The sequence below is a fragment of the Schistocerca americana genome, chromosome 6 (genome assembly GCF_021461395.2).
Source record: "Schistocerca americana isolate TAMUIC-IGC-003095 chromosome 6, iqSchAmer2.1, whole genome shotgun sequence".
In the NCBI taxonomy this organism is placed as follows: domain Eukaryota; kingdom Metazoa; phylum Arthropoda; class Insecta; order Orthoptera; family Acrididae; genus Schistocerca; species Schistocerca americana.
The window spans coordinates 213,034,784-213,059,904 of NC_060124.1; the positions used below are offsets into that span (position 1 = coordinate 213,034,784).

The window sequence follows — 25,121 nt, forward strand, 5'->3', positions numbered from 1 at the left end:
TTCACGGATAGCGCGCTCACACACGGGCTAAGAACGGCAGCACACGTACATGGCTCCAGCGACACCTCGAGCAGGCGGAAGAGAGGCGAGGAGAATTGAGGAATAAGGGGGAGAAAATTGAGTGAGGAAAGGAGAGGAATGGCAGAGAGGCCAGAGCGAGCGAGAGAGAGAGAGAGAGGACTGGTCGAGACGGGTTTGGCGCGCGCCGGGTTGCGTGGCGGCGCCTGCGGGCGGCGCTGGCGGCGGCGGCGTCGAGCGGCGCACTGGTGGCCCGGCCGCGCAGCCAGGACAGCGTCCGAACGCCGACACCGCTCGGGGCTAGAGCGCGCGCCGGCCGCCGTTACACAACGCGAGCTGCGTCTGCGCCCGCGCCCGCCAGCGGAAGTGCGAAAACACCACGCAGTGCGTCGCCGCGACCGGCCGCCTCGCAGATAAGTACTCTCGTCGCACAATTTTTTTTTTCTACTTGCGTACGTGTCGCTCTGGTGTGCGTGCGCTCGTCTCGCGTGCTGCGGTGTGTCCGTCACGACGGCGGTCTTCACCGTAAGTGGAGCACAGTAGTGGAGCGAGTGCGGCGACGACTCTAGCGCCGCGGGCGCCCGCGCGCTGACATACACACCGACGCGCTCACACACGTGCACACAGACACACGCGGGTGCGCAAAAACGTGCGAGAGTGCTGGCGCCTGACGGACGTGGGAGCTTCGCGCAGCTGACTGCAAAAGCGCGTGGAATGCCACGCACATCGCCGTGCGCGCGCGAGTAACGCGCTGTGTGGAATGAACAGGTGTGAAAACACTTTTTCCAAGGTTCTTAAAGCCTGTGTGGTGTGCAGTACCGCGGTTTGACAGTGAAGAATAATGTAATGAACTGTTACGCCTAGGCGTTATCTAACTTTCTGATCAGTGACACTTCGTCCTTCGTGTCGAGCAACGCAAATGTTTTGTATGGTTTGAAATGAACACTGTGGTGGCATCCAGCTCAAAGTGCGTGTGGCACTCTATTATGGTACTCTTTTTTAGAGTATTCAGCACCTGTTGACAAATGTGGTGTGGCACGAGTTGGCTTACGTCCTTACGAATTTCTACCTGAACTGTCGTGCAAGGTATGTAGAAATGTGGAAAGTGCCTTATAGGATTGTCTGGATGTTTCAGCTGTGCTGGGTACTAAGGGGTGCTTTCCCAGCGAGTACACAGTGAACTGTACTAGATGTGTGACGTTTAGTAATCTTGTGACGAGATACAGTCACCGTTACATCAGAGAGCGCAGAAAGGAATGTGATGCGTTTCCCGATTCTGCCAGCGGCCATCGGGGCGGAAGACAGTGACAGGCGCCGGAAGAGAGAGAATGCCGGTGGGAGTTCCTCCGTGGCGAAGAGGTCGCGGAAGAGTCGCGCGGCGACGGTGTGGCCCCCTCACGACGCCGACGTAGACGACGACGACCCGGCGGCCATCGACGCGACGATGAGCCCTCTGGACGACTGCGCCGACAGCAGCAGCTCCTGCGACATCGTCGGCGTCGGCATGCTGGGCGCCAAGAGGCAGGGGGCGCCGTCGTCGCCCCTGACTGGCGACGATGACGAGGACGACGACGACAGCAAGCAGCCGGTCGACAGCTTCTCGTCGCTCATGGACGAGGAGGACGCCGGCGCCGCCGGGCACGGTGGCGCCGCCAACGGGCCGGGCGCCGACGACCTGGGCTCCGACGGCGTCGTCGATCCTGACGACGCGGAGGTAGGGCGTCGCTGGCTTCTGTCACATGCTTGCAAGCAGTTAGGGGACAGGGCAGCCGCCTTTCGAGGCTTGTCCTATCTTCCACTTGCTTTTACCTGCCGCAAGAACGTCAAAATACTTACGTCATCCGCAAGCCACTGTGCGGCGGATGGCGACGGGTACTTCGTACCAATATTATCGATATTACTTTCCTATTCAGTTCACGTATTGAGCTAAAGGCCGGTAACTGTCTGTATGCCACTGTAGGTACCTTAATGTCTTTCGTCTGCTTCTCACGGATCCTACGCGATACATGCGATGCAGGCAGAGTAATGGTAGCACAGTCTTTTTCGAATCAAGTTCTCTAAACTTACCCAATACTGCCAGCCTACGCCGATCTCATTAGTTATGATTCCAGTTAAGTTCCTTGAGCATCCGCGTTATACTTTCGTATGGGTTGCATCAACCTATTACGGTTCTAGCAGCACGGCTCTGAATTCATCTGAAATCTGTTCTCCTGCTTACGTGATAAGGACTCCAAAGCCTTGAACAGTACTCTAGGATTGGTCTAATCACTGACTACAGTTTAAAACCTACGGAAAAACATTTGGTTGAATTCGATATTTACTGTAGTTTTAGGCGAAGTCATACCGAAAGTATTTCCTGATTAGATACCGTTGACATGTAGAAGAAACAAAGACAGTTAAAAACGTGAACTTCAGAAGCAGTTTTACCAAAAAGTGATCATTGTACCAGAGCCTGTTTCACTCTAGAAATTAGTTATTAGTGTGAAAACAACGTACCCTACCACACCCCGAACTACCCAAAAAGAAAAATTAACAAATAAATAAAACTTTAAAAAATGGCACTGTTATCTGTGGCTATACGAAAACGTCACAAAGAAAAAAATAACTTCCTTTTTTTAGTCGTTTCTCTATCAGCTGTTGTGAATGATCTAGGTAAAGAAAAGCTGATGCACAACCGTTAAAGCTTTCTCCCGGTGACATACATGTATGAGATTATGTATGCAATACTTGCAGAATTGTGGAGGCGAACAGTCCCCCGAAAGAAGCGTGTAACAAGTGTGTGGTCAATACATTCGATAAGCAAATAACGCTTCGAAAGTTAAAAGCATAGTATAAAATGGCCGTTGTGGACTCGAAATAACTGGGGCATACAATTTCCGCGATACACAAGGCTTGCATTTTCTATTCTTTTACTCAGAAGTTACTGATTTTATAACACTTTTTTCCTGTTTCCTTAGTATTTCACTTGTGGTCGAGAGTCATAAACCGTTTAGAACAATGACACTGCTGACGAGCGAAAGTATGCATACAATTTGCAATTAAAATATTTACTGAATAGCTTTTGGTCTCCCAGATTAATTCAAAAATTAATAACAAAGGGAATAATAAAAAAGCATCAACAGATCCTTCCACTAGTGTATACAAAATCATAGAAATTTCTAATACGTAGTTGTGTTGATTGTTTTCATCAAAGCATTTCTGACCGCGTATTTCACTTTTCCATACAGAGCTCTCTTACAAAACAGATTTACCGTCTCTGAACGTTTTTGTTACACAATTGAATCTAAAGAACTGCTTGACTCCAGTAAACAATTTGGAGTTGTTGGACTTTTCCATTCTACAATGACAATTTATTGACTCGAGCAAATAGATACATGGATAAAATTCTGGCGATGATGCAGTAAATGCAGCTAACATCTGTTTTATCTTAAAATTGCTATCAAAATTGGCACGTCCTTGTAAGACCATGACTGATGATTCTATCAGAAGATGCTAGGTGAAGGTATCGATTTTCACATTACGGCCATTCTTGCCTTCTACATTATGTCCATGGTACTTTGTTAATTCCTATTCTGCCTCGTTTCATTACTGAAATCTTTGTTGTCCTTCGGCACAATGTTAATCAAGGAGTGAACGTACTAGTTAATCTATAACAAGGCTGTTGCAAATTGTTGAACCACCGAAGATTTAACGTCAAAACACATCGTGTTTGTATTTGTCTTTTACCTAAGCATTATTTTTGCAGTTCCATTGAGACACAGGCAAGGGCACTTCAGAGGCATTATTCATGTTTTATATAGCATAATATTTATATACATTACACACTACTCCTACACGAAATAGAGGAATCCATTTTTAGAACGATCTAGTAATCTAATTATCGATTTTTCTATGTGTAGATGGAAAGTTTATTTTTTATTTTATGAACATACTTATCAAATAGGTGGTGGGCATATTTCATTTTGTATTGAAGCATAAAAATTAAAACACTAAAATGGCGTAAACATGTCAAGAAGCATCTCAGAGCAGATCATCAGAGCTGTTCAGAGGTCAGAGTTATCGGCTTCACAAAAGAAATTCTCGATGAGCGACTTATATTTTTAGGACTCCAAAAATTTGCCTGTTAGATAAGACATACAGAAACTTTTGTTTCCATCAGCATATGTATACGAATATGTCTTATAGGAAATCTTTTCCATTTCCAAGCTTAGAGTACGCTCTTAACATTGTCAACAGACGTAAAATTATACGCTAAGTACTTGTTGCAACGAAGGCGATATTTTTATGTTAGCTTATGTGGGTTATATGTATGTCAGATGTAAGGACACTAAGGAATCTGCAGGGGTATTTCTTTTATAACTCTTCCCAGCACGAGAACATGTGACGTTTAACATTTAGATTAACTTTCAGTATGACAGGTAAGACACTGAATAAGTCTGTGGCAAACGTGAAAAGTAAGGCTCTGTCGTTACAAATAATCATATTCGAATGTGTTAAAAAGGGTTCAAATTTTCCAAGTACAAACAAAATTCGTTAGTACAGTACTGATGCTTCTGTTCCAATCGCTCATTGAAGTCTCTGTCAGGTCATTCACGGGTACACCAATCGATTGCCGAATGGCTTCAAAGCGACAAGATAAGCTTATTTCCTGTAAAATCAGCGTTTGTGAAAACTATTATTAACTATTATATATAACATATTTTCCAGATCGCTTATATCCTTCCGCTTAACATCAATAGATACTACTTTGGAAAGCTAAGGAATATCTATTGTTCATTTATACGTTCCGCTAAATCAGACGGCACCGTTCTGTCTCCATTAGAACATACATCTTCAGTCTTTTCGTGCTTGACCCAATTGCCTCTAAAGAAAGTTGCCGCTTGCTGCGTAGCATGTGAAGTGTATGGATGAAGCGGGCGGATGCATGAACTTTCTCTACGAAAAATGCTTCTTAGTGATGTAAACATCAACGGAAGGATCTCTTCTGCATGTCTCCTCCATTGCCAAAAATATTCTAATTGACTGTAGTGAGAATATAATATCCGTCCAAACTTATCTCAGTTTAATTTATTTGTGTGGCACTCAATAAAGCCACTACAACGTGACGGTGGGTCTCTTCCGTGCTTCGTTCTGAAGTTTCACTGCGACTGCAGATCCTCTTTTGTTTCAAAATACCAATATACACACAGTACCTTCTTTAGAAGTGAACCATTTTGTATGGGTTCGGTACAGTCTGATCCACTAACGGGGACCTAAAACATGCAGATACAATCTAATTTAAAAAAATTGATAACAACTGAGTGTAAAGTACAAATTTGATGACGATCTCATTAACTATCTTCGTAATAGATTTTTATAATTGTGCAGAGACTTTATGCAGAGCCTGTACATTTAAAGATCGTAATTTTATCGCTAGGAAAATCGAAACTGTTCATCCTTTTTTTGTACATTTACTGTATTTGAATAGTGAAACAGCAACCTTAACTTAACGAAGAAACGTAAAAAAAAGGCAGAAAAAATGAAGCCAAGGCTGCTATCACAGCGCAGTTTGCTCCCCATACGCAAAGTTAACATGGTAATGGTAATGAAGCTGGATTCTGGTGACATTCTAGATCTTCACATTACCTAGTTCCTTAATTTGTTTTTTTTTTAACAAAAAGCCACACTATCAACAATGAACACATGAACACTTGGTATTATTATACGCTTCTCTATACTCTTCAGAAAATACAACGTCCAAGTTCAAAAAACTACTTGGTTACATACGTCATTAAATAATGAAATTAACGAGTAATAACAACGCAGCACAATGCTCGTACCCTCGATATAGAATCATTGGTTGAAATCTTGGCATCGTGGTGTGAGGAGCCATCGGGTATGGCTTCAGGCTACGGCCGGTAGTGACTGAGGAAACACTGACGTCGTAATGGTACCACACGGACATCCTGCATCCTCATGTGTTATCTCTTATGCAATAATATCATGGTGCTATCTTTCAACATGCTCTTCTCTATAAATTGTCTGCGTAATATTGAGGAACTCCCATTACTAGCAAGTTCTCCAGTTCTCAATCATTTTCTTCATGTGAGGTACTATAATCGTATATTTGTTAAGGCATTTTGCCGGCAGTAGTGGCCGAGCGGCTCTAGGCGCTACAGTCTGGAACCGCGCTACCGCTACGGTGGCAGGTTCTAATCCTACCTCAGGCATGGATGTGTGTGATGTCCTTAGCTTAGTTAGGTTGAAGTAGTTCTAAGTTCTACGGGACTGATGACCGCAGCAGTTAAGTCCCATAGTGCTCAGAGCCATTTGAACCATTTTTTTGTTAAGGCATATTGAAGTTTTCCACTTCGGCTATTTTTGACAAATATTCACTACGTTTCATTGTGCACGGTTGACTAATTTCGGCATTACAGTCTGTTTTCTAGCGCAGTAGGTGTCGATGTGTTCTACAGTATTATAACAGGATAACTGTGCAACAAATCGGCACCTACTGGGCTTGAAAGTGACCTGAAAGCCAAGATGTAATAATGAGAATACTTGTCAGAAACATTCGAGATGTAAAAACTCAAACCGTCTTTTATCACCAGACCTGTCACTGATAGGACACTTATGGGACCAGCTCGACGTCATCTCCGTCCGAGTGCCAGTATCCATTCAGGATGTCAGATACATCAGTCGTCGTCCATTTTGCCTCAAGAGTGGATACAACGGTTTTTGACACCTTGCTAGACCGAACCAATGCATGCATCCAGGTCAGAGGGGGTACAACGTCAAGCTTATAAGTGGGCTCATACTGCCAGCTTCTTTATAAATCTTACTCGAGTTTGTAATCACTGAAGTAACGTCACATTTCCTCTCAATTCGTGAAGTTTCATTTCGTTCCTCCTACCCGTCTGGGCGCTTCACATTTTTTGTTTGTCAAAATACTTGTTATTGTGAAAATTTCTAAGTTACGCTGTGGTGCGGAATCAGGTCTATTTTAACCTTCGATCCCCAGATCATTTTTTGGTCACATACTGACAGCTGCGGTCTGAGTGACCGCTGCGTTTATATAGCCATAAAAATTTCATTCATCAATTTCAGTGGAACATTTCGGATTTTATGTAAAAGGCTACATTCATAATGGCTCTAAGCTCTATGGGACTTAACATCTGAGGTCATCAGTCCCCTAGACTTAGAACTATTGAAATGTAACTAACCTAAGGACGTCACACACATCCATGCCCGAGGCAGGATTCCAACCTGCGACCGTAGCAGCAGCGCGGTTCCAGACTGAAGCGCCTAGAATCGCTCGGCAACAACGGCCGGCGCTACATTAATACCACACAAAAATATATGAACTCAAATAAATTTTAAAGTTTATTTTTACGAAAAAAACGCATAAATAGAAAACTACACTAAATGAACATAATATTATAAAATAATGTTAATTCCATTGCAAACTTAAATATCCTGCACTCCAAATTTTACTTTTTGCTATTTTTTTATTGTTTATTACCCATGTAATAATAAAAACATAGAAAACTCCCACAAAACATTCAAAAGAATGAAAATCAGCGAGTACTTTTCAGGTATTTAGTTTCCTTCTCAGACGATTTCTTTGCACTCGCTGGAAATTTTTGAAGAGATTTTGGGTTCTTGCAGCAATGGCAAATATAAGGGGTCCTTCTCTTCATTTTTTGGGTCGTAGCTGGAGGATGTTTTCGGTTTTCCCAATTGTCCTACAACGACTTCTACTCTTAGTTCTGCTAGACCCAAAACACGGTGAAGGATGCATGAAGTTCACGAGGTATGTGATACTTGTTGACATGCTTTTTATGCGCGGAGTCACCAAAAAGTTTACAAGGTTTTTCAATAATGAAAGCGCTTCACCTGAGTATTACTTTTATTCGAATTATGAAGGACAAACGCTTTCACCCCACTTATGTCCAACATGAGGAAAAATAATGCTTTCAGTCCGGAACCACGCGACTGCTCCGGTCGCAGGTTCGAATCCTGCCTCGGGCATGGATGTGTGTCATGTCCTTAGGTTAGTTAGGTTGAAGTAGTTCTAAGTTCTAGGGGACTGATGGCCTCAGATATTAAGTCCCATAGTGCTCAGAGCCATTTGAGTCAAAAAAATGCCGTAGGCCATCATTAGAAGAGGCTTCGACGAGCAGCGATATTTGTTTCGGCCTAATCTATTCATAGCAGAACCTCTAGCTAAATAATCAGCCTCCACACTTCTGTCTTAATCACTTTGATCACTTGTTTAATTCAAGGAATTCACAGATGGCAAAATAAAATCGTATTCAATTTCACACTGTCCCTATATTGTGTTATGTTCATTCTCAATTTCGTTGTCACTGTCTGATCCAACATCGCTTCCTAAACTGTCCTCAGACCATTTTGAAACAGTATACTCGAAGTTAGAGTCCATTAAACATGAACAGGAGACGAAGACCTCGCTACTGAATCCATAACGTAACGATCCAGGTACACTCTCAGAGACCGCTAGTTCGAAAGAAGCAGTAATAGTACAAGTCCACGTCAAATTCAAGTGGCTGCTGGCAAAAGAAACCACTGTAGCTTCGGGAAACAACAACTAGACAACGCTGTAATCTCCTACGCCAGCATTATGCATTAGCAAGAGAATAACAACAAACACCAGCGGTCTGTGAGACCACACGTGCAATGTCAAGGGTTAAACTGTTGGTCCCCATCCAAATGACTGGCAAAGGCTGTTGATGGAAGGCACGGGCGTACCACAGGGGTGCACCAACTGCAGTAGGGCCATGCGTATTAATTAATTTTAGTATACAAACCAAACTTCGCATTTTTGGGCATCCTCATTTGCCCAAACAGAAATTAGCACTTGCATTAAAACTTCTTGTGATGTCTTGGCTAGTTATTTTCGTTCAGCTTTTTATCTCGCTTTTCTTCCCGTCTTGGCAGAACATTCCTAATTCATTAGTCTGCGCTGAACTTTCATGAGAATCCTAAAAAAGAAACAAGCACGTGTGATTGAGATAATCATTCGCCTCTGTGTAGTACGACAGAAGAGCGCGTTGCACACGAAAATTGACCTCCTACCCTGAGACCGAGTGCCATGTTGGGAGTAGACGCTGATCGCAGCGGCGTAGATGCGCCGCATGGGCGCAGTGCAATGCAATATGCCGGTATATATGCACTACTGGCCATTAAAATTGCTACACCAAGAAGAAATGCAGATGATAAACGGGTATTCATTGGACAAATATATTATACTAGAACTGACATGTGATTACATTTTCACGCAATTTGGGTGCATAGATCCTGAGAAATCAGTACCCAGAACAGCCACAGCTGGCCGTACGAACGGCCTTGAAACGCCTGGGCATTGAGTCAAACAGAGCTTGGATGGCGTGTACAGGTACACTTGCCCATGCAGCTTCAACACGATACCACAGTTCATCAAGAGTAGTGACTGGCCTATTGTGACGAGTCAGTTGCTCGGCCAACATTGACCAGACGTTTTAAATTGGTGAGAGATCTAGAGAATGTGCTGGCCAGGGCAGCAGTTTGAACATTTTCTGTATCCAGAAAGGCCCGTACAGGACGTGCAACATGCGCTCGTGCATTATCCTGCTGAAATGCGTCCACTGTTCTAAGTGTGGTGAATGCGAACAAGAAGTGACCGAGACGTGTAACCAATGGCACCTCATACCATCACGCCGGGTGATACGCCAGTATGGCGATGACGAATACACGCTTCGAATGTGCGTTCACCGCGATGTCGCCAAATACGGATGCGACCAACATGAAACTGTAAACAGAACCTGGATTCATCCGAAAAAATGTCATTTTGCCATTCGTGCACACAGGTTAGTCGTTGATCACACCATCGAGGGCGCTCCTGTCTGTGATGCAGCGTCAAGGGTAACCGCAGCTATGGTCTCCGAGCTGATAGTCCATGCTGCTGCAAACGTCCTCGAACTGTTCGTGCAGATGGTTGTTGTCTTGCAAACGTCCCCATCTGTTGACTCAGGGATCGAGAGGTGGTTGCACGATCCGTTACAGCCGTGCGGATAAGATGCCTGTCATCTCGACTGCTAGTGATACGAGGCCGTTGGGATCCAGCACGGGGTTCTGTATTACCCTCCTGAACCCACCGACTCCATATTCTGCAAACAGTCGTTGGATCTCGACCAACGCGAGTAGCAATGTCGCGATACGATAAACCGCAATCGCGATAGGCTACAATCCGACCTTTATGAAAGTCGGAAACGTGATGGTACGCATTTCTCCTCCTTACACGAGGCATCGCAACAAATTTCACCAGGCAACGCCGGTCAACTGCTGTTTGTGTATGACAAATCGGTTGGAAACTTTCCTCATGTCAGCACTTAGTAGGTGCCGCTACCGGCGCCAACCTCGTGTGAATGCTCTGAAAAGCTAATCATTTGCATATCTCAGCATCGTCTTCCTGTCGGTTAAATTTCGCGTCTGTAGCACGTCATATTCGTGGTGTAGCAATTTTAATGGCCAGTAGTGTATATAGTATAGCGCGACACGCAGGCTGCGTGGTGGACAGCCCTCGGACCGCGCCGAGTTTCCCGGAATGCCGTGGGTGAGCGGTGTTTGCACCACGCCAGAACGAGTTTGCCGCGCACGCGCCAGCCCCCAGGGAGACTGGGGAATACCTCGCCTGGCCGCCCGCCGCTCTCAGCTGATCCTGCTGTCTGTCTGCGCGGCTGTGTCGCCCGGAGCTTGCCACTTGCTACCGTAGTAAAAGCGTGTTTACCTACGCCGACGTCCAGTGGTTACCCATAATCACTTAAAGCGATCATGTTTTCTGAACAAGACACCAGTTTCGGAAATCTTCTCAAACAGATTTTACAATGAAAAAAACATAAAAGCTCTCCTGCAAAAATTGTCAGAAACGTGTAAAGGCTAAGAATGATCCCTCGTGGTGTATTCAGTGCTGTTTACTCTGTCTTGTTTCAAAATACTGGAATGTTGTTGTTGTTGGGGTCTTCAGTCCTGAGACTGGTTTGATGCAACTCTCCATGCTACTCTATCCTGTGCAAGTTTCTTTATCTCCCAGTACCTACTGCAACCTACATCCCTCTGAATCTGCTTAGTGTATTCATCTCTTGGTCTCCCTCTACGATTTTTACCCTCCACGCTGCCCTCCAGTACTAAATTGGTGATCCCTTGATGCCTCAGAACATGTCCTACCAACCGATCCATTCTTCTAGTCAAGTTGTGCCACAAACTCCCCTCCCCCCCAATTCTATTCAATACCTCCTCATTACTTATGTGATCTACCCATCAAATCTTCAGCATTCTTCTGTAGCAAATGGATCTGAGCACTATGGAACTTAACTTCTGAGGTCATCAGTCCCCTTGAACATAGAACTACTTAAACCTAACTAACCTAACGATATCACACACATCCATGCCCGAGGCAGGATTCGAACCTGCGACCGTAGCGGTCGTGCGGCTTCAGACTGAAGCGCCTAGCACCGCTCGGCCACCCCGGCCGGCCTTCTGTAGCACCACATTTCGAAAGCTTCTATTCTCTTCTTGTCCAAACTATTTATCGTCCATGTTTCACTTCCATACATGGCTACACTCCATACAAATACTTTCAGAAACGAGTTCCTGACACTTAATTCTATACTCGATGTTAACAAATTTCTCTTCTTCAGAAACGCTTCCCTTTCCATTGCCAGTCTACATTTTATATCCTCCCTACTTCGACCATCATCAGTTATTTGGCTCCCCAAATAGCAAAACTCCTTTACTACTTCAAGTGCCTCATTTCCTAATCTAATTCCCTCAGCATCACCCGACTTAATTCGACTACATTCCATTATCATCGTTTTGCTTTTGTTGATGTTCATCTTATATCCTCCTTTCAAGACACTATCCATTCCGTTCGACTGCTCTTCCAAGTCCAAGTCCTGAGAGAATTACAATGTCATCGGCGCACCTCAAAGTTTTTATTTTTACCCACATGGACTTTAATACCTACTCCTAATTTTTCTTTTGTTTCTTTCACTGCTTGCTCAATATACCGATTGAATAACATCGGGGAGAGGCTACAACCCTGTCTCACTCCCTTCCCAACCACTGCTTCCCTATCATGTCCCTCGACTCTTATAACTGCCATCTGGTTTCTGTACAAATTGTAAATAGCCTTTCGCTCCCTGTATTTTACCCTTGCCACCTTCAGAATTTGAAAGAGAGTATTCCATTCAACATTGTCAAAAGCTTTCTCTAAGTCTACAAATGCTAGAAACATAGGTTTGCCTTTCCTTAACCTAGCTTCTAAGATAAGTCGTAGGGTCAGTATTGCCTCACGTGTTCCAATATTTCTACTAGAAATCTTTGCCAAACCGGACAGGATACATATGGCTACTCGCAAATGCTGAACACCACTGTGACCTGATCTGTTTCTGCGTGGTTCAAGAACGCCACACAAGCACCCTTCCTTGGTGCGTCATCATTCTCCTGATCGGTTTGATGTGGCCCACCACGAGTTTCTCTCTTGTACCGATCTCTTCATCTCAGAATAGCGCTTGTACCCTACGTCCTCAATTATTTGTTGGACATGTTCCAATCCCTGTCGTCCCCTGCTGTCATTACCCTCCACAGCTCCCTGTAGTACCACATTGTTATTCCTTGATGTCTTAACACAAATCTTGTCATCCTGCCCCTTATCTTGTCAGCGTTTTCCATGTGTTCCTTCTTTCGTTGTTCCTGCTGAGAACTTCCTCATTCCTTTTCAGTCCACCTAATATTCAACATGCTTCTGTAACACCATAAATAAAACGCTTCGAGTATCTTCCTTTCTGGTTGTCCTACAGTCCATTATTCACTACCGTAGAATACTGTACCGAGACATACATTCCCAGAAATTCGTTCCTAAGATTAATCCAAACAGCCAGGAATGCTTTCTTTGCGTGTGGTAGCCTGCTTTTTATCTCCTTCTTCCTTCGTCCTCCGTTTGTTATTTCGCTTCCTTCACTTTATATATTTCTTGGTCCCCTGTTTTGATACGTTTATCGCTGATCTCGTTATTCCTATTCCTCGTTACTTTCGACTTTCATCGCTCTACCCGCTGTCCATATTACTTATTACACTGTTCATTCCATTCAACCCGCCTCTCCTTCACTTTCAATGACGATAGCAATGTCGTCAGCGAATTTATCACTGACACCCTTTCATACGAATTTTAACTCCACTCTTGAAACTTTCTTTTATTTCCGTCACTGCTTCTTCGATTTGCAGATTAAACAGTAGACGCTAAGGGCCACATCCCTGGATTACAACCTTTTTAATCATTTTGCATCTTCCATTCTTATTGTTATGATCCAATCACCTACAACATACTCCGTAAGCTACCCAATGCTGTGTTGCGGAGCGTACTTTCGGTACCACTATCTGATCCCTCCAACCCTGTTCCACTCGCGAACAGTGCGCGGGAAGATAGTCGGTAAGCCTCTATATTGTTTCTAATTTCTAGAATTTTCTTCTCGTTGTCAATACGCGAGATGTATGTGGGGGGAAGTAATATGTTGTCCAACTTCTCCGGAAAAGCGCTGTCCCGAAATTTCAGTAGTAAATTTCTCCGTGATGCACAACGCCTCTCTTGTAACGTCTGCCAATGGAGTTTGTTTAGTACCTCCGTAACGCTCGCTTGCCAGCTAAACGATCCCGTGACGAAACGCGCCGCTCTTCGTTGGATCCTACCTGATAGGGACCCCAGATAGACGAGCAATACTAAAGAATCGGGTGAACAAGCGCCTTACAAGCCACTTATTCCGTGAATGAGTTACATTTCCTTCAGATTCTTCCGATGAATCTGAATCTGGTATCTGTTTTTCCTACTATCTGTTTTATGTGGTCATTCCACTTAAGGTCGCTCTGGATAGTTACGCCTAGATATTTTACGGCAGACGCTGTCTCCAGGTGTTTGTCATCAATAGTGTAACTGTAAAATAGTGGATTTCTTTTTCTATGTATGCCTAATATGTTACATTTATTTACGTTCAGGGTCAACTGACAGAGCCTGCACCATTCATCAAATCTCTGCAGGTCGTTCTGCAAATTCTTACTATGTTCTGGCGTTGATGCTTTGGTATAGACAACTGCATCATCTGCGAATAGCCGTAAAGAGTACACGACGCTTACTACTAGAGCATTTGTATCTATTGTAAATAACAACGGTTCCCTCTTGGTTCCTGTACATATTGCATATTGCCCACCTTTCCCTATAGCTTACACCTATTTCTCTCAGAATTCAATCATCTTGCAGTTGGAAAAATCCTATCAGAGTGCTTTGACTTGTTTCAAGTCTTGTTTCCATTATCAATCGCAACGTCAGAACTCCCACTCTGGCGTTATTGCCTTTCTGAAAGTCAAACTGATCGTCAGCTAACACACCTTCAGTTCTCTTTTCTACTTTTCAGGACCCTACAAAAGTCTCTCTGTCTAATTTTATCTTTCAGTCCCTCTCTTACATCGGACCTAGATTTGACACATATTTTACTTCATAGATGTTCATAAATTGACAATTGTAACACGATACACAGTAATAAAATAGTAATAATTGGAGTATCTACCTTCTTGCCACAACACAATTCGTTGTTTTGTTTAATCCTGTAACATGTTTCTCCACAATTTCCGTGTCATCAGTGTGTTTTTGCTTTTATCGTCCTTTTTTTACTTTCTGTGTGCCATCTGGCTGCATAATGTATATAAAAAAAAAGGATGTAAGATAGACTTCCGCTGAAGTTGTCAGCTGTGGTGGAATATGTTTGGTTATTAAATAAGAAAAAATTGTATTCTTTCAAGAAGGCAACACCTCTCTAATTAATAATTATTTGCTACAATCACGGGAACATGGCTTAAAATTCCGTTATATTAATAAAAGGATAGTAGTAGATAGTATGAGACAAGATTTGGATGTATCTAAGGACATTATTAATAAAAGTACGAAGAACTAACTGCATTAACACTAGCGATACTGTTGCTGTAACAACTTCTGCTGCTGTTAATAATAATACCGTAACAACAACAACAATGATGGTGATGACAGTAACAGTAGCATATACAAATGTAACTACGCAGACATAGTTGTAAGGGGCAAGGGGTGCGTATATGAAAAGGCAAACATTATTGTTGGTTCAGCAGATACGTCATTAATTGTGCTGTGATGCTGGAGATGTTATTCAGTGTAGTTAGTTAGCCATAGTTTGTTAGTTAACTATATGTTCCATAGATCGTCTGAAAAATTCTTTCTGCGAAATGATGTGGAATGAGACAGTTTACAGGACTAGTGTTAATATTAATGACATTAAAATGGTTCAAATGGCTCTGAGCACTATGCGACTCAACTGCTGAGGTCATCAGTCGCCTAGAACTTAGAACTAATTAAACCTAACTAACCTAAGGACAGCACACAACACCCAGCCATCACGAGGCAGAGAAAATCCCTGACCCCGCCGGGAATCGAACCCGGGAACCCGGGCGTGGGAAGCGAGAACGCTACCGCACGACCACGAGATGCGGGCTTAATGACATTATTTTTAGCCTTACTACCAATTTTAAACTATAAATTCGTCCTCGGAATAGAAGGTGTTGTCCGGGACAAATGATTATCGGTTGAATTGCAACTTGCTTTACTGTTGTTGTTGTGGTCTTCGGTCCTGAGACTGGTTTGATGCAGCTCTCCATGCTACTCTGTCCTGTGCAAGCTTCTTCCTCTCCCAGTACTTACTGCAATCTACATCCTTCTGAATCTGCTTAGTGTATTCATCTCTTGGTCCCCCTCTACGATTTTTACCCTCCACGCTGTCCTCCAATGCTAAATTTGTGATCCCTCGATGCCTCAGAACATGTCCTACCAACCGGTCCCTTCTTCTTGTCAAGTTGTGCCACAAACTCCTCTTCTCCCCAATTCTATTCAATACCTCATCATTAGTTATGTGATCTACCCATCTTGCTTTACTATCTGCCAGATATTTTATTGAGTAAATGATCAAAAATTTTTGTTGCTGTGTATTGAACTCCTTTCTAAACCACTGAAGCTTTAATAATGGGTAATAAGGATCTTTCTCCCTTTAGTGTTGTAGGTATGAACGTCACTCTCCTTCGAAAATTGTGACGAGTTATTTATGACGAATCTCATTAGTGAATACATGTACTGTGACGGTGCAGTTAAAACGCCTAACTCCTATCTACATTACGAACGCGGGTAAATGCGATATATAAGCCTTACTGCTCTTATATGATGAGGTAGATCCTTGCACAGTTGGATTCCTTCTGCTGAAAAGGAATTAGAGAAGTGGGTGAGTGAAGCAGCGGGACAAAGAGGATGTTGCTCTGATGGGAACGTGTACTGCTTTTCAGCTCACACAAGAGCATTAAGATCGAGATGAGTTAAGAGTGACTGTTTACTTGATAAGACGGTAGAGGTGGAAGAGTGTGCGAAAATGTCGGCGCGAATAGCCAGAACAGCCGTCGTAAGGCTCACGTGTCCATTGCGACTTTGTAGTCCCAGGCATGGCACCATGTAAACGAGACGTCAGGTACGAGCGATATCACTGCACGGTACTTGGAGAAAAATTTTGGCTATCTGAGGAAAAATAATCAGCGAAGCTGACAAGAAAGCCACCAAAGTGAACTGAAGGATTTCCCCTCGCTAGGAGTTACTCAACGTTCGTTCCACCAGACAGTACACGAGATGCACTAAAAAAAATGTGTGACTAGGGCCTCCCGTCGGGTAGACCGTTCGCCGGGTGCAAGTCTTTCGATTTGACGCCACTTCTGCGACTTGCACGTCGATGGGGATGAAATGATGATGATTAGGACAACACAACACCCAGTCCCTGAGCGGAGAAAATCTCCGACCCAGCCGGGAATCGAACCCGGCCCCTTAGGATTGACATTCTGTCGCGCTGACCTTTTTTTTTCATTTTGTTCGTTGTTGATCGTTGTGTTTGGTCGTTGCGGACGTCACATGACATCCGTTCAAGTTCGTCTGTTGGTCCTTCCACTCAGTTTTTTTTTATATTTTTTTTAATTCTTTTTATTGCAGAGGCCAATCAGCTCTCTGACCAAACACGCTGAGCTACCGTGCAATCACCATTCAGCTACCGAGGGCGGATACGACATGCACTACAGCCTGCGTTTATTGCACCCAATTAGCACGCGGGAGAACCTGCGCTCTTCTTGCTTACAGGAAATGGACAAAAGTATGGAAACACTGAGAGAAATGCATTCTTGAAGATAAACACAGATGGTAGCCAAGCCTGCATGTCATGCTATTTTATCTGTTCACGAATGGCATATGTGCAACGTCCTCAATACGCTGGAAGTGTCCGTCGCGGTCAGAACAGTGTCCTGAGAAGTTGCGAGTGCGTAATGTCGGAGCTAAGTGGCTTCGAACGTTGGCTAATTGTTTTTCATATGGAGGGTGCCTGCGTAACCAAGAGAGACGAAGCGTTTGGTGTTTCAAGAGCCACGGTATCGTAGATTTAAACTGTTTACTGGGAAAGCGGAAAAACATCATCTGCTAAGTCTTATCACGGATGAAATTGTATGTTGAGTGATCGTGACGTACGGTCATTAGAGAGAATTGGGACGAAAAATAGGATGACGATCGCTGCAAAAGTCACTGCAGAACTGAGTGTCGCATTCACGAACCCTCTCAGTGCCAAAGCAAGACGAACGGAGCTCCACAAGCAGGGAATACGAGGACAAGCTGGAATACCAAAACCACTCATGCGCGTTGCAAATGCCTGTTTCAGGGAAACGTGGTGGTGAAGCTACAAAACCTGGCCTGTTGAGCAATAGAAGGATGTCATTTGGTGACATGAGTTCTGCTTCACACTGGTTTCAACTTCTGGCCGAATTTACGTCCCAGGAGTGGGACTTGACAGGGCTTCGGTGAGGATCGGGATAATCATATCATGGTTTCTATGGGCTTCATGCTCACTCTGCAAGGAAGCATTACTGCCAAGGAATATGTGACCTCCGGCCGTTCTGGCCGAGCGGTTCTAGGCGCTGCAGTCTAGAACCGCGAGACCACTACGGTCGCAGGTTCGAATCTTGCCTCGGGCATGGATGTGTGTGATGTCATTAGGTTAGTTAGGTTTAAGTAGTTCTAAGTTCTAGGGGACTGATGACCTCAGAAGTTAAGTCCCATAGTACTCCGAGCCATTTGAACCATTTGACTATGCGACCATTTAGGCCCATCCCATGGCAGAAAGTTCGTTGAGCAATGGTGATGAAGTGATCCAAGACGACAAGGCCCCTTTTCACACAGCTCGTATCGTTCAGTACAGATTTTGTGAGCAGGAGGATGAATTGTCGCATCTCCACTGATCAAAATGGTTCAGATGGCTCTGAGCACTATGGGACTTAACTGCTAAGGTCATCAGTCCCCTAGAACTTAGAACTACTTAAACCTAACTAACCTAAGGACGTCACACACATCCATGCCCGAGACAGGATTCTAACCTGCGACCGTAGCGGTCGTGCGGTTCCCGACTGTACCGCATAGAACCGCTCTCTTTGGAGAGAATCGTGCTTGATCGCCATCCACCTCTTCCAGTATTACCTGGATTTGCCACTGATTTGAAGGAAGACTGCTATAGGACTCCCTTGAAAACATTGCAGGGCCTATATTTATCCATCCCGATACGACTAAAACTGTTTTGAATGTCAGCGGGTTTCTTAAACCGTATTAGGCATGCTAATATATATATATATATATATATATATATATATATATGTGTGTGTGTGTGTGTGTGTGTGTGTGTGTGTGTGTGTGTGTGTGCGTGCGTGCGTGCGTGCGTGCGTGCGAGTTTCGATATTTTTGTCCACACACTGTTCTCCTGCACGCCAACTACAGTCTGACTGCCTCTCTCGATCATTTGTGTGCTTTAGGATGGCGGCCGTCCGGTTTTCAGCTGCCGTCACTTTCCGGATAGCAGGCCAGCCTGACAGGCTCCCCGCCGCTTTATGGCTATCTGGAAGCCGTCGGCCGTGCCCGGGGTTACGAGGCCGTGGGCCGTGAGCAGCGCTCGCTCGTTACCTGCCCCGGGCAGAGGCGAGGCGTGACTCGGCCGGTGGGCCCCGGAGCCCCATCTCCCGGGTCGGCTACCACTCTGTGCCTACTGGTTTTACTCCGACTGGCAGGTAGAACAGGGGCCAAAAACGAACACCATAGGTGCGCGCGCGTCGGTTTATTAAGTTCCACTGTACGCCGCCGCTTAATTGTACCCAGAGCGCGATAGCGCCGCCCCTGCCTTCCCACTAGGTGCACGCATTACCGGAGTGAGAGAGATCTGGTCGGATAAGAGTCTCCGCCCTGCCTTTGCTGTCGCCGTTTTAGCTGCTGTTAACTGCTCACGCCACCAACACCGCGATCACCGCTGTTCGTTCAGACCTTCGTTAGAGGGTAAGGAGATAAAATGGAAAAACAACAGCAGGCTCTAAAGCCCTCCTCACACGGGACGTGCTTCTCAGCGCACCAAACGTGGCTTCCGTAATGGTCTCTGCCCTCCCTGAAACGACCCGCTACATCTCAAGAAACATAATCATTATCGTGATCTGCGACCGCGGCGCACTCTGGCTGCAATTAGTTACATCTTGCGTTCTAATCAATAAAATTTGCTTACGAAAATCAACGTGCATAAAATACACTGTCGCAAAAGTATGGTACTCCTGGAAAGCCGACGTCAACTTCGATCCGATGACGATATATGCCACCTGGGGGATAGGAGATGTACTGATAATAGTTTCAACGTCGTCCGCCAATAGCTAGTGTAGTGGTATAGTACCGCATTGCCATCTGTCTCTACCCTTTAATACGGAATGCTCACGACCAGAAGGGTTCTTTGTGGTGCAAACGTGTGAAACAAGCACGCAACCATGCCACGAAGACACACTCGTACGTTCTACAGCCAACTGAGTGACTTTGAAAGATTTCAAATTGTGGCTTTCCGAGTGCTGGGATGGTCCTTCCGGAGAACTGCCACACATGTTGGACGTATTGCGTCAGTTGCATAACGATGCTCGTATCAATGGTCACGTGAACATTCTCACACCCTTAGAAGAGGTTCTGGACGTCCACGCAGCACAGACGTCTGGTAGCATCGTCGTATTGTGATAGGCAGCAGTGGCAGATCGTCCAGCTATCACAGCATAGATGGGAGGGGTTGTGAGCCCCAACATGAAATGTTACGAATCAGTTATTAGCAATGGGATTACGGCCACGCACACCTCTAGCCAGTCCTTCAGTCACGCCACCACATCGATGTGCACGGCTGGGCTAGTACTGTCAGAGGGTCACTTGGAAGATGGAATGGCGTGCCGTGGTCTTCAGTGAACAAAGCAGATTCGGCCTGCACCCAAGTGATGGTTGTCTGCGGGTACGACGCAGTCGTGGTGAACGCTGTCTAGTAAAGTGCATTCGTCCAATTCGTACTGATCCCACCCCAAGTCTTATGGTCTGGGATGCGATAAGCTACAATTCTCGTGCACCTGTGGTGTTTCTGGAGGGGATGCTAACCAGCGCCCGATACGTGCAGAGCGTTGTTAGACAATTTCTTTTGCCGTTCTCGCTACAGGAAGGTGACGTGTTGTTCCAACAGGACAATGCTCGCCCACACACTGCCCGCGAAACTCAAAGTGCTCTGCAAGACGTTCGGCAACTTCCCTGGCCAGCGCGATCTCTGGACCTTTTTTTGCATTCATGTTCGTTGACTTCGCCAACTCACAATAAAACTGTCATACTCCTAACCAACATACATCTCAGGCTAAGCTGCAGGTCAGTCACCACAACTAGGCTTTTTGCCTCGCTATCTCACAAACATTGTCACCTTCCAACCTAACCTAGACCTTCCTTTTTCAGCCTGTTCACATCTTTGAAAACTTTCCTAGTAGCATGTGTCGTAGAGAACAGCACAATTCGCTACACTGCTACACAGTAAATAAATTCTTGGTGAACCTGTACGCTACCTGCGAAAACGTCCTTATCTCAGCAAGAGCCCCAGGCTCCGCAGAAATGTCTCTGAGGAGACGTGACACTCCACACGAGTCTCCCAACCCCCATCACAGGGTTGTTCCAGGCTTCGTCGTTCACTCTGCACTGTTATGAAACTTTCAATAAGCTGGTATTTGTCGACGAAGTTTTAAATGATAACAAATTTTGGATCATGATTTAAATAATGAAAACTAGACCAGTTAATTATTTTTGGTGTTTAGAACAACGCGTTTCGAAAATTTATTCTCATTTTCAAGTGCATTTGTTTACATGTATATTTTCGATGATGTTGCATGCGTGGTTTTCTGCCTCTCTTAGTTTTTTTTTTTTTTAATTAGAAGGTATTGTGGCTCCTCCATTATACAGAATATCACACACACACAAATCTTCTCTTACGTTGTTGTAAACAAACAGTGTAAGTGATGTGTGTGATATTCTGTATAATGGAGGGGACACAATACCTTCTAACTTCAAAAAAACCTAAGAGAGGCAGAAAACCACGCTTGCAACATCACCGAAAATATGCATGTAAACAAATGCACTTGAAAACGAGAATAAATTCCCGAAACGCGTTGTGCTAATCATCAAGAAACAAGTAACTGGTACTGTTATCATTGTATAAATCATGAATGACACAGTTTCAGGCTTTTCTGAATCATGTAATACGATGAAAGAAATTAAATTTAGGATCCCGTAAACAAAAATAAGAATTCTGCTTCTTCGGCCATCCCACTGAGAAACTTACACTCCCTATTGAAGTACCGGACAAAATTCTGATAAGCAACCTTTCTATCGGACGTAAATTTTTTTCTGATTCTGCCCCAGTGATGACGTGAACAATGTATGTTTCGCCTTATCTCACTGCGGAGTATTCCATGCGATCGTGGTAGAGAATTATCATTTTTATTTTAGCATAGGTAACGATGATATTACGAAATATAATAACGGTAGAAGCACTGAAATAAATAGCACGGAAGAATACAATCTTGTGGAAAACTTACAAATAAAATTATGAAAAAAAAGAGTAATATGCTAAGATCACATCCAAAGAATACCCTAAGAAAGTGATAAGAAAAGTTGCATAGCACTGGAAACCGAACTTGCTTCGAAAATGCAAGAAGACGTAGAAGAAATTGGCGTAAATAAGCGGGAAATTAAAGGCAGAACAGAATATGAAAACAAAATTAAGAAGCGGGAAAGTTTCTCAGATCAAACAAGTCCAACAAGACGGGGAAGAAAACGGACAGTGCAAGAGAGAAGAGAAAATAAATAAGGAGGGATGAAAGAGTGTTGGAATAAGTTCAAAATTAATATATTTGTTTAAACGTTGACATTTAAGTGGCCTTCAGTGAAAGAAGTAGAAAAAGAAGAAGACGACGGTGAAGAAAAGGTGAACGCCACAGGAATTCCAATTGTTTTCGTACTAGAATACTGCAGTTTTGTGCTTTCCACGTTCGTCTCCTACACGTTAGCCTACACATCACACCTAAGTAGTGAACTACGTTATCTGTGATATTATTGTAATTCAGTTTTAGAACAGCCTTTTCTTTGGGGTAATATCAAATTTGTAAGAAAGGTAAAAGCGTCACTTGTCTATTTTCAAACAGGTGATGCAGGTGTGTAACAAACAACAGAATTGCAGCCTCCGTAGCTAATGGAGATGAAGGCCAACCGCTATGCATCGGCCAGCCGCTGAACCCCGCAAGGCGAGGACTTACTGTACACTGTACCGAGGGCAGACCTAACAGCCCGCAGCTTGCGGAAGAGCCACGGGTCGCGCCTAGAGGTCACGGCTGGACAGCATTGTGTCCGTCGCCTGGGGAACTCCAGGAACGTAACTGCGGCTTGTGGTGCAGTTTGAATTTTGTTTCAGTCTATTTTCTCCTAGCGCTCTATGTCTTGTAGCCTGTATCAGCACCGCAAAAGTTTCTTGCCAATCGTTTTACACAAATACGCGTTTAAAGATCTGGCAGGTGAAAAGTGAGACAGGGTCCATCAATGTTTTTGTCTTAGGGAAGATTAGTTTCTTTTCATGAGAGCAAAGTTAAGATGGCGGTTTTAGTGCTTCGAGTGTTCCACATACTCTGCCCCACTTGATCACTATGTACAGACTGTTCATATAACCAGAACAGTCTTTCTTTGGGGTGTTCTTGAACTCCTACGTTACATTGACATCTTCTTCGGACTTGGCGAACTATCAGAGACCCAATCTGCATTGTGTCTCTTTTGGTAGGTTCGTATTGATGAAACCAAGTCTTTTCATCCGACAGTACTGCTATATGGTCCGATTCTTACCTAACTAACAGGAAACAAAAGATGTCGTTGCGAATTACCTGTGGAGTAAGTAGTCAAACTAATTAAGAATTAATTACTTGTGGTGTTCCTCAAGGTTCCATCTTGGGTTCCTTGCTTTTCCTTGTGTACATTAATCACCTCTCGTCTGTTACATTGCCAGATGCTAAGTTTGTTTCTTTTGCAGATGATACAAACATTGCAATAAGTACCAAGTCAAGTACAGATTTAGAAATGGCTGCTATCAAATTTTCACTGACATTAATAAATGGTTTAATTCACTGTCATTAAACACTAAAAAGATCCACTACACGCAGTTCAGAACCTATAAGAGAGTTCCTTCCAGCTCGTGCATACCATATGAAGACATTCATATTAGGGAGGTTGACAGTGTTAAATTTCTGGGATTACAACACGATAGTAAATTCAGTTGTGAAGGGATTGCCGTAGCGCCTAAACAAGTCTGTATTTGCAGTGAGAATGACGTCAAATGAAGGAGAGATAAATATAAAAAACTTGCATACTTTGCTTACTTTCATTCTATTATATCATATGGGATCATATTCTGGGGTAATTCGTCAAACCGAGCATAAGTTTTTAGCGTGCTAAAGCGTGCAGTAAGATTCATTTTTGGTGTAAATTCAAGAACATCATATGGAAACCTGTTCAAGGAACCTTGTATTCTAACCACTGCCTCCCATATATTTATTCCTTAATGAAATTGGTGCAAGTAATATGTCTCTATTTTCAACCAATATCCCAATACATGGTATCAATACCAGGAATAAGAACAATCTTCATAAAGACCTAAAATCACTTACCTAGTCCAAAAAGGGTCCCATATTCTGGAACACACTTTTTCAATAAACTGCCAGCAACCACTACAAACTTTGTTTCAGATAAAGCACAATTTAAACAGAGTCTGAAAGACCTTTTGATAGACAACTCCTTCTACTCTATAGATGAATATGTTAACAGGGACTGTTCGACCAGCTTAAATAAAAATGTCTGTTAGACTGCAGTTTTGACAGCACTTGGTCACAACAGCCAAGGTTAGGTACTTTGTGTATGATAAATTTATTAAAAGTGCGTAACTACGTTTCTTTCTGACAGGGTATTAATTCTGTAAATATTACGAGTTCCACTTCACTATAAGGTATTCACATATTTTGACAATATCCTGACGAAGGATCAGGGTAGTGAGTATTACATTAAGATGTTTTATGTTTTCTATTTTAAATTTTGGTGACTTGTTTCATACCCACGAGAACCATCTCATTTTTCGGTCTATGGAACTAAAACTGAATGTAATCTAATCGCCAGAAACGAATTGGCCGCGATTTGCATTTCCGTCGAGTCGCGGCTGGCATCCACGTTTCATTGCTTTTGCTCGGGAGTCAAGGTGTGCAGAACAAACTTTGCATACACTTTCCTGTTCTTCAAAATATTCTGGAGAGTGTCTTGAACACTTAGATTTAGAGATGATACTCCTTTGCGATTTGTAGAACAACGACCTTGACATATTACAATCGCTTGTCCAGTAGTCAACAACGCCCGCTTACACCTGACTGATCGAATGCAAATCTGTTTTTTTCTGTTGTTAGTTCAGGCAGCCGCTGTCATTACCTCGCTGCGCGTGTCTTATACTTCACGGATAAAATCTGACGGACAGTGTAGATTTCTAAATACGGTGTAAGTAGTATATTTAGTGTACATACAAAATCATTCTGATTTCGACGCAGTTTAAAACGCTTGCAGCATGTTATTCTATTTCTCCCCAAAGGGT

At 43.8% G+C, this 25,121-nt stretch overlaps 1 protein-coding gene across 1 annotated transcript in view; it reads left to right on the forward strand.

The window, feature by feature from the left end:
• The first annotated feature begins 285 nt into the window (after positions 1-285).
• The window catches only part of LOC124620056 (transcription factor MafA-like), a 204,008-nt gene continuing 179,172 nt past the window's right edge, over positions 286-25,121 (forward strand). The window contains exon 1 of the mRNA XM_047146723.1: positions 286-1,732. Coding sequence (XP_047002679.1) covers positions 1,280-1,732 — 453 coding nt within the window. The 5' untranslated portion in view covers positions 286-1,279. The remainder of the gene's footprint in view (positions 1,733-25,121) is intronic.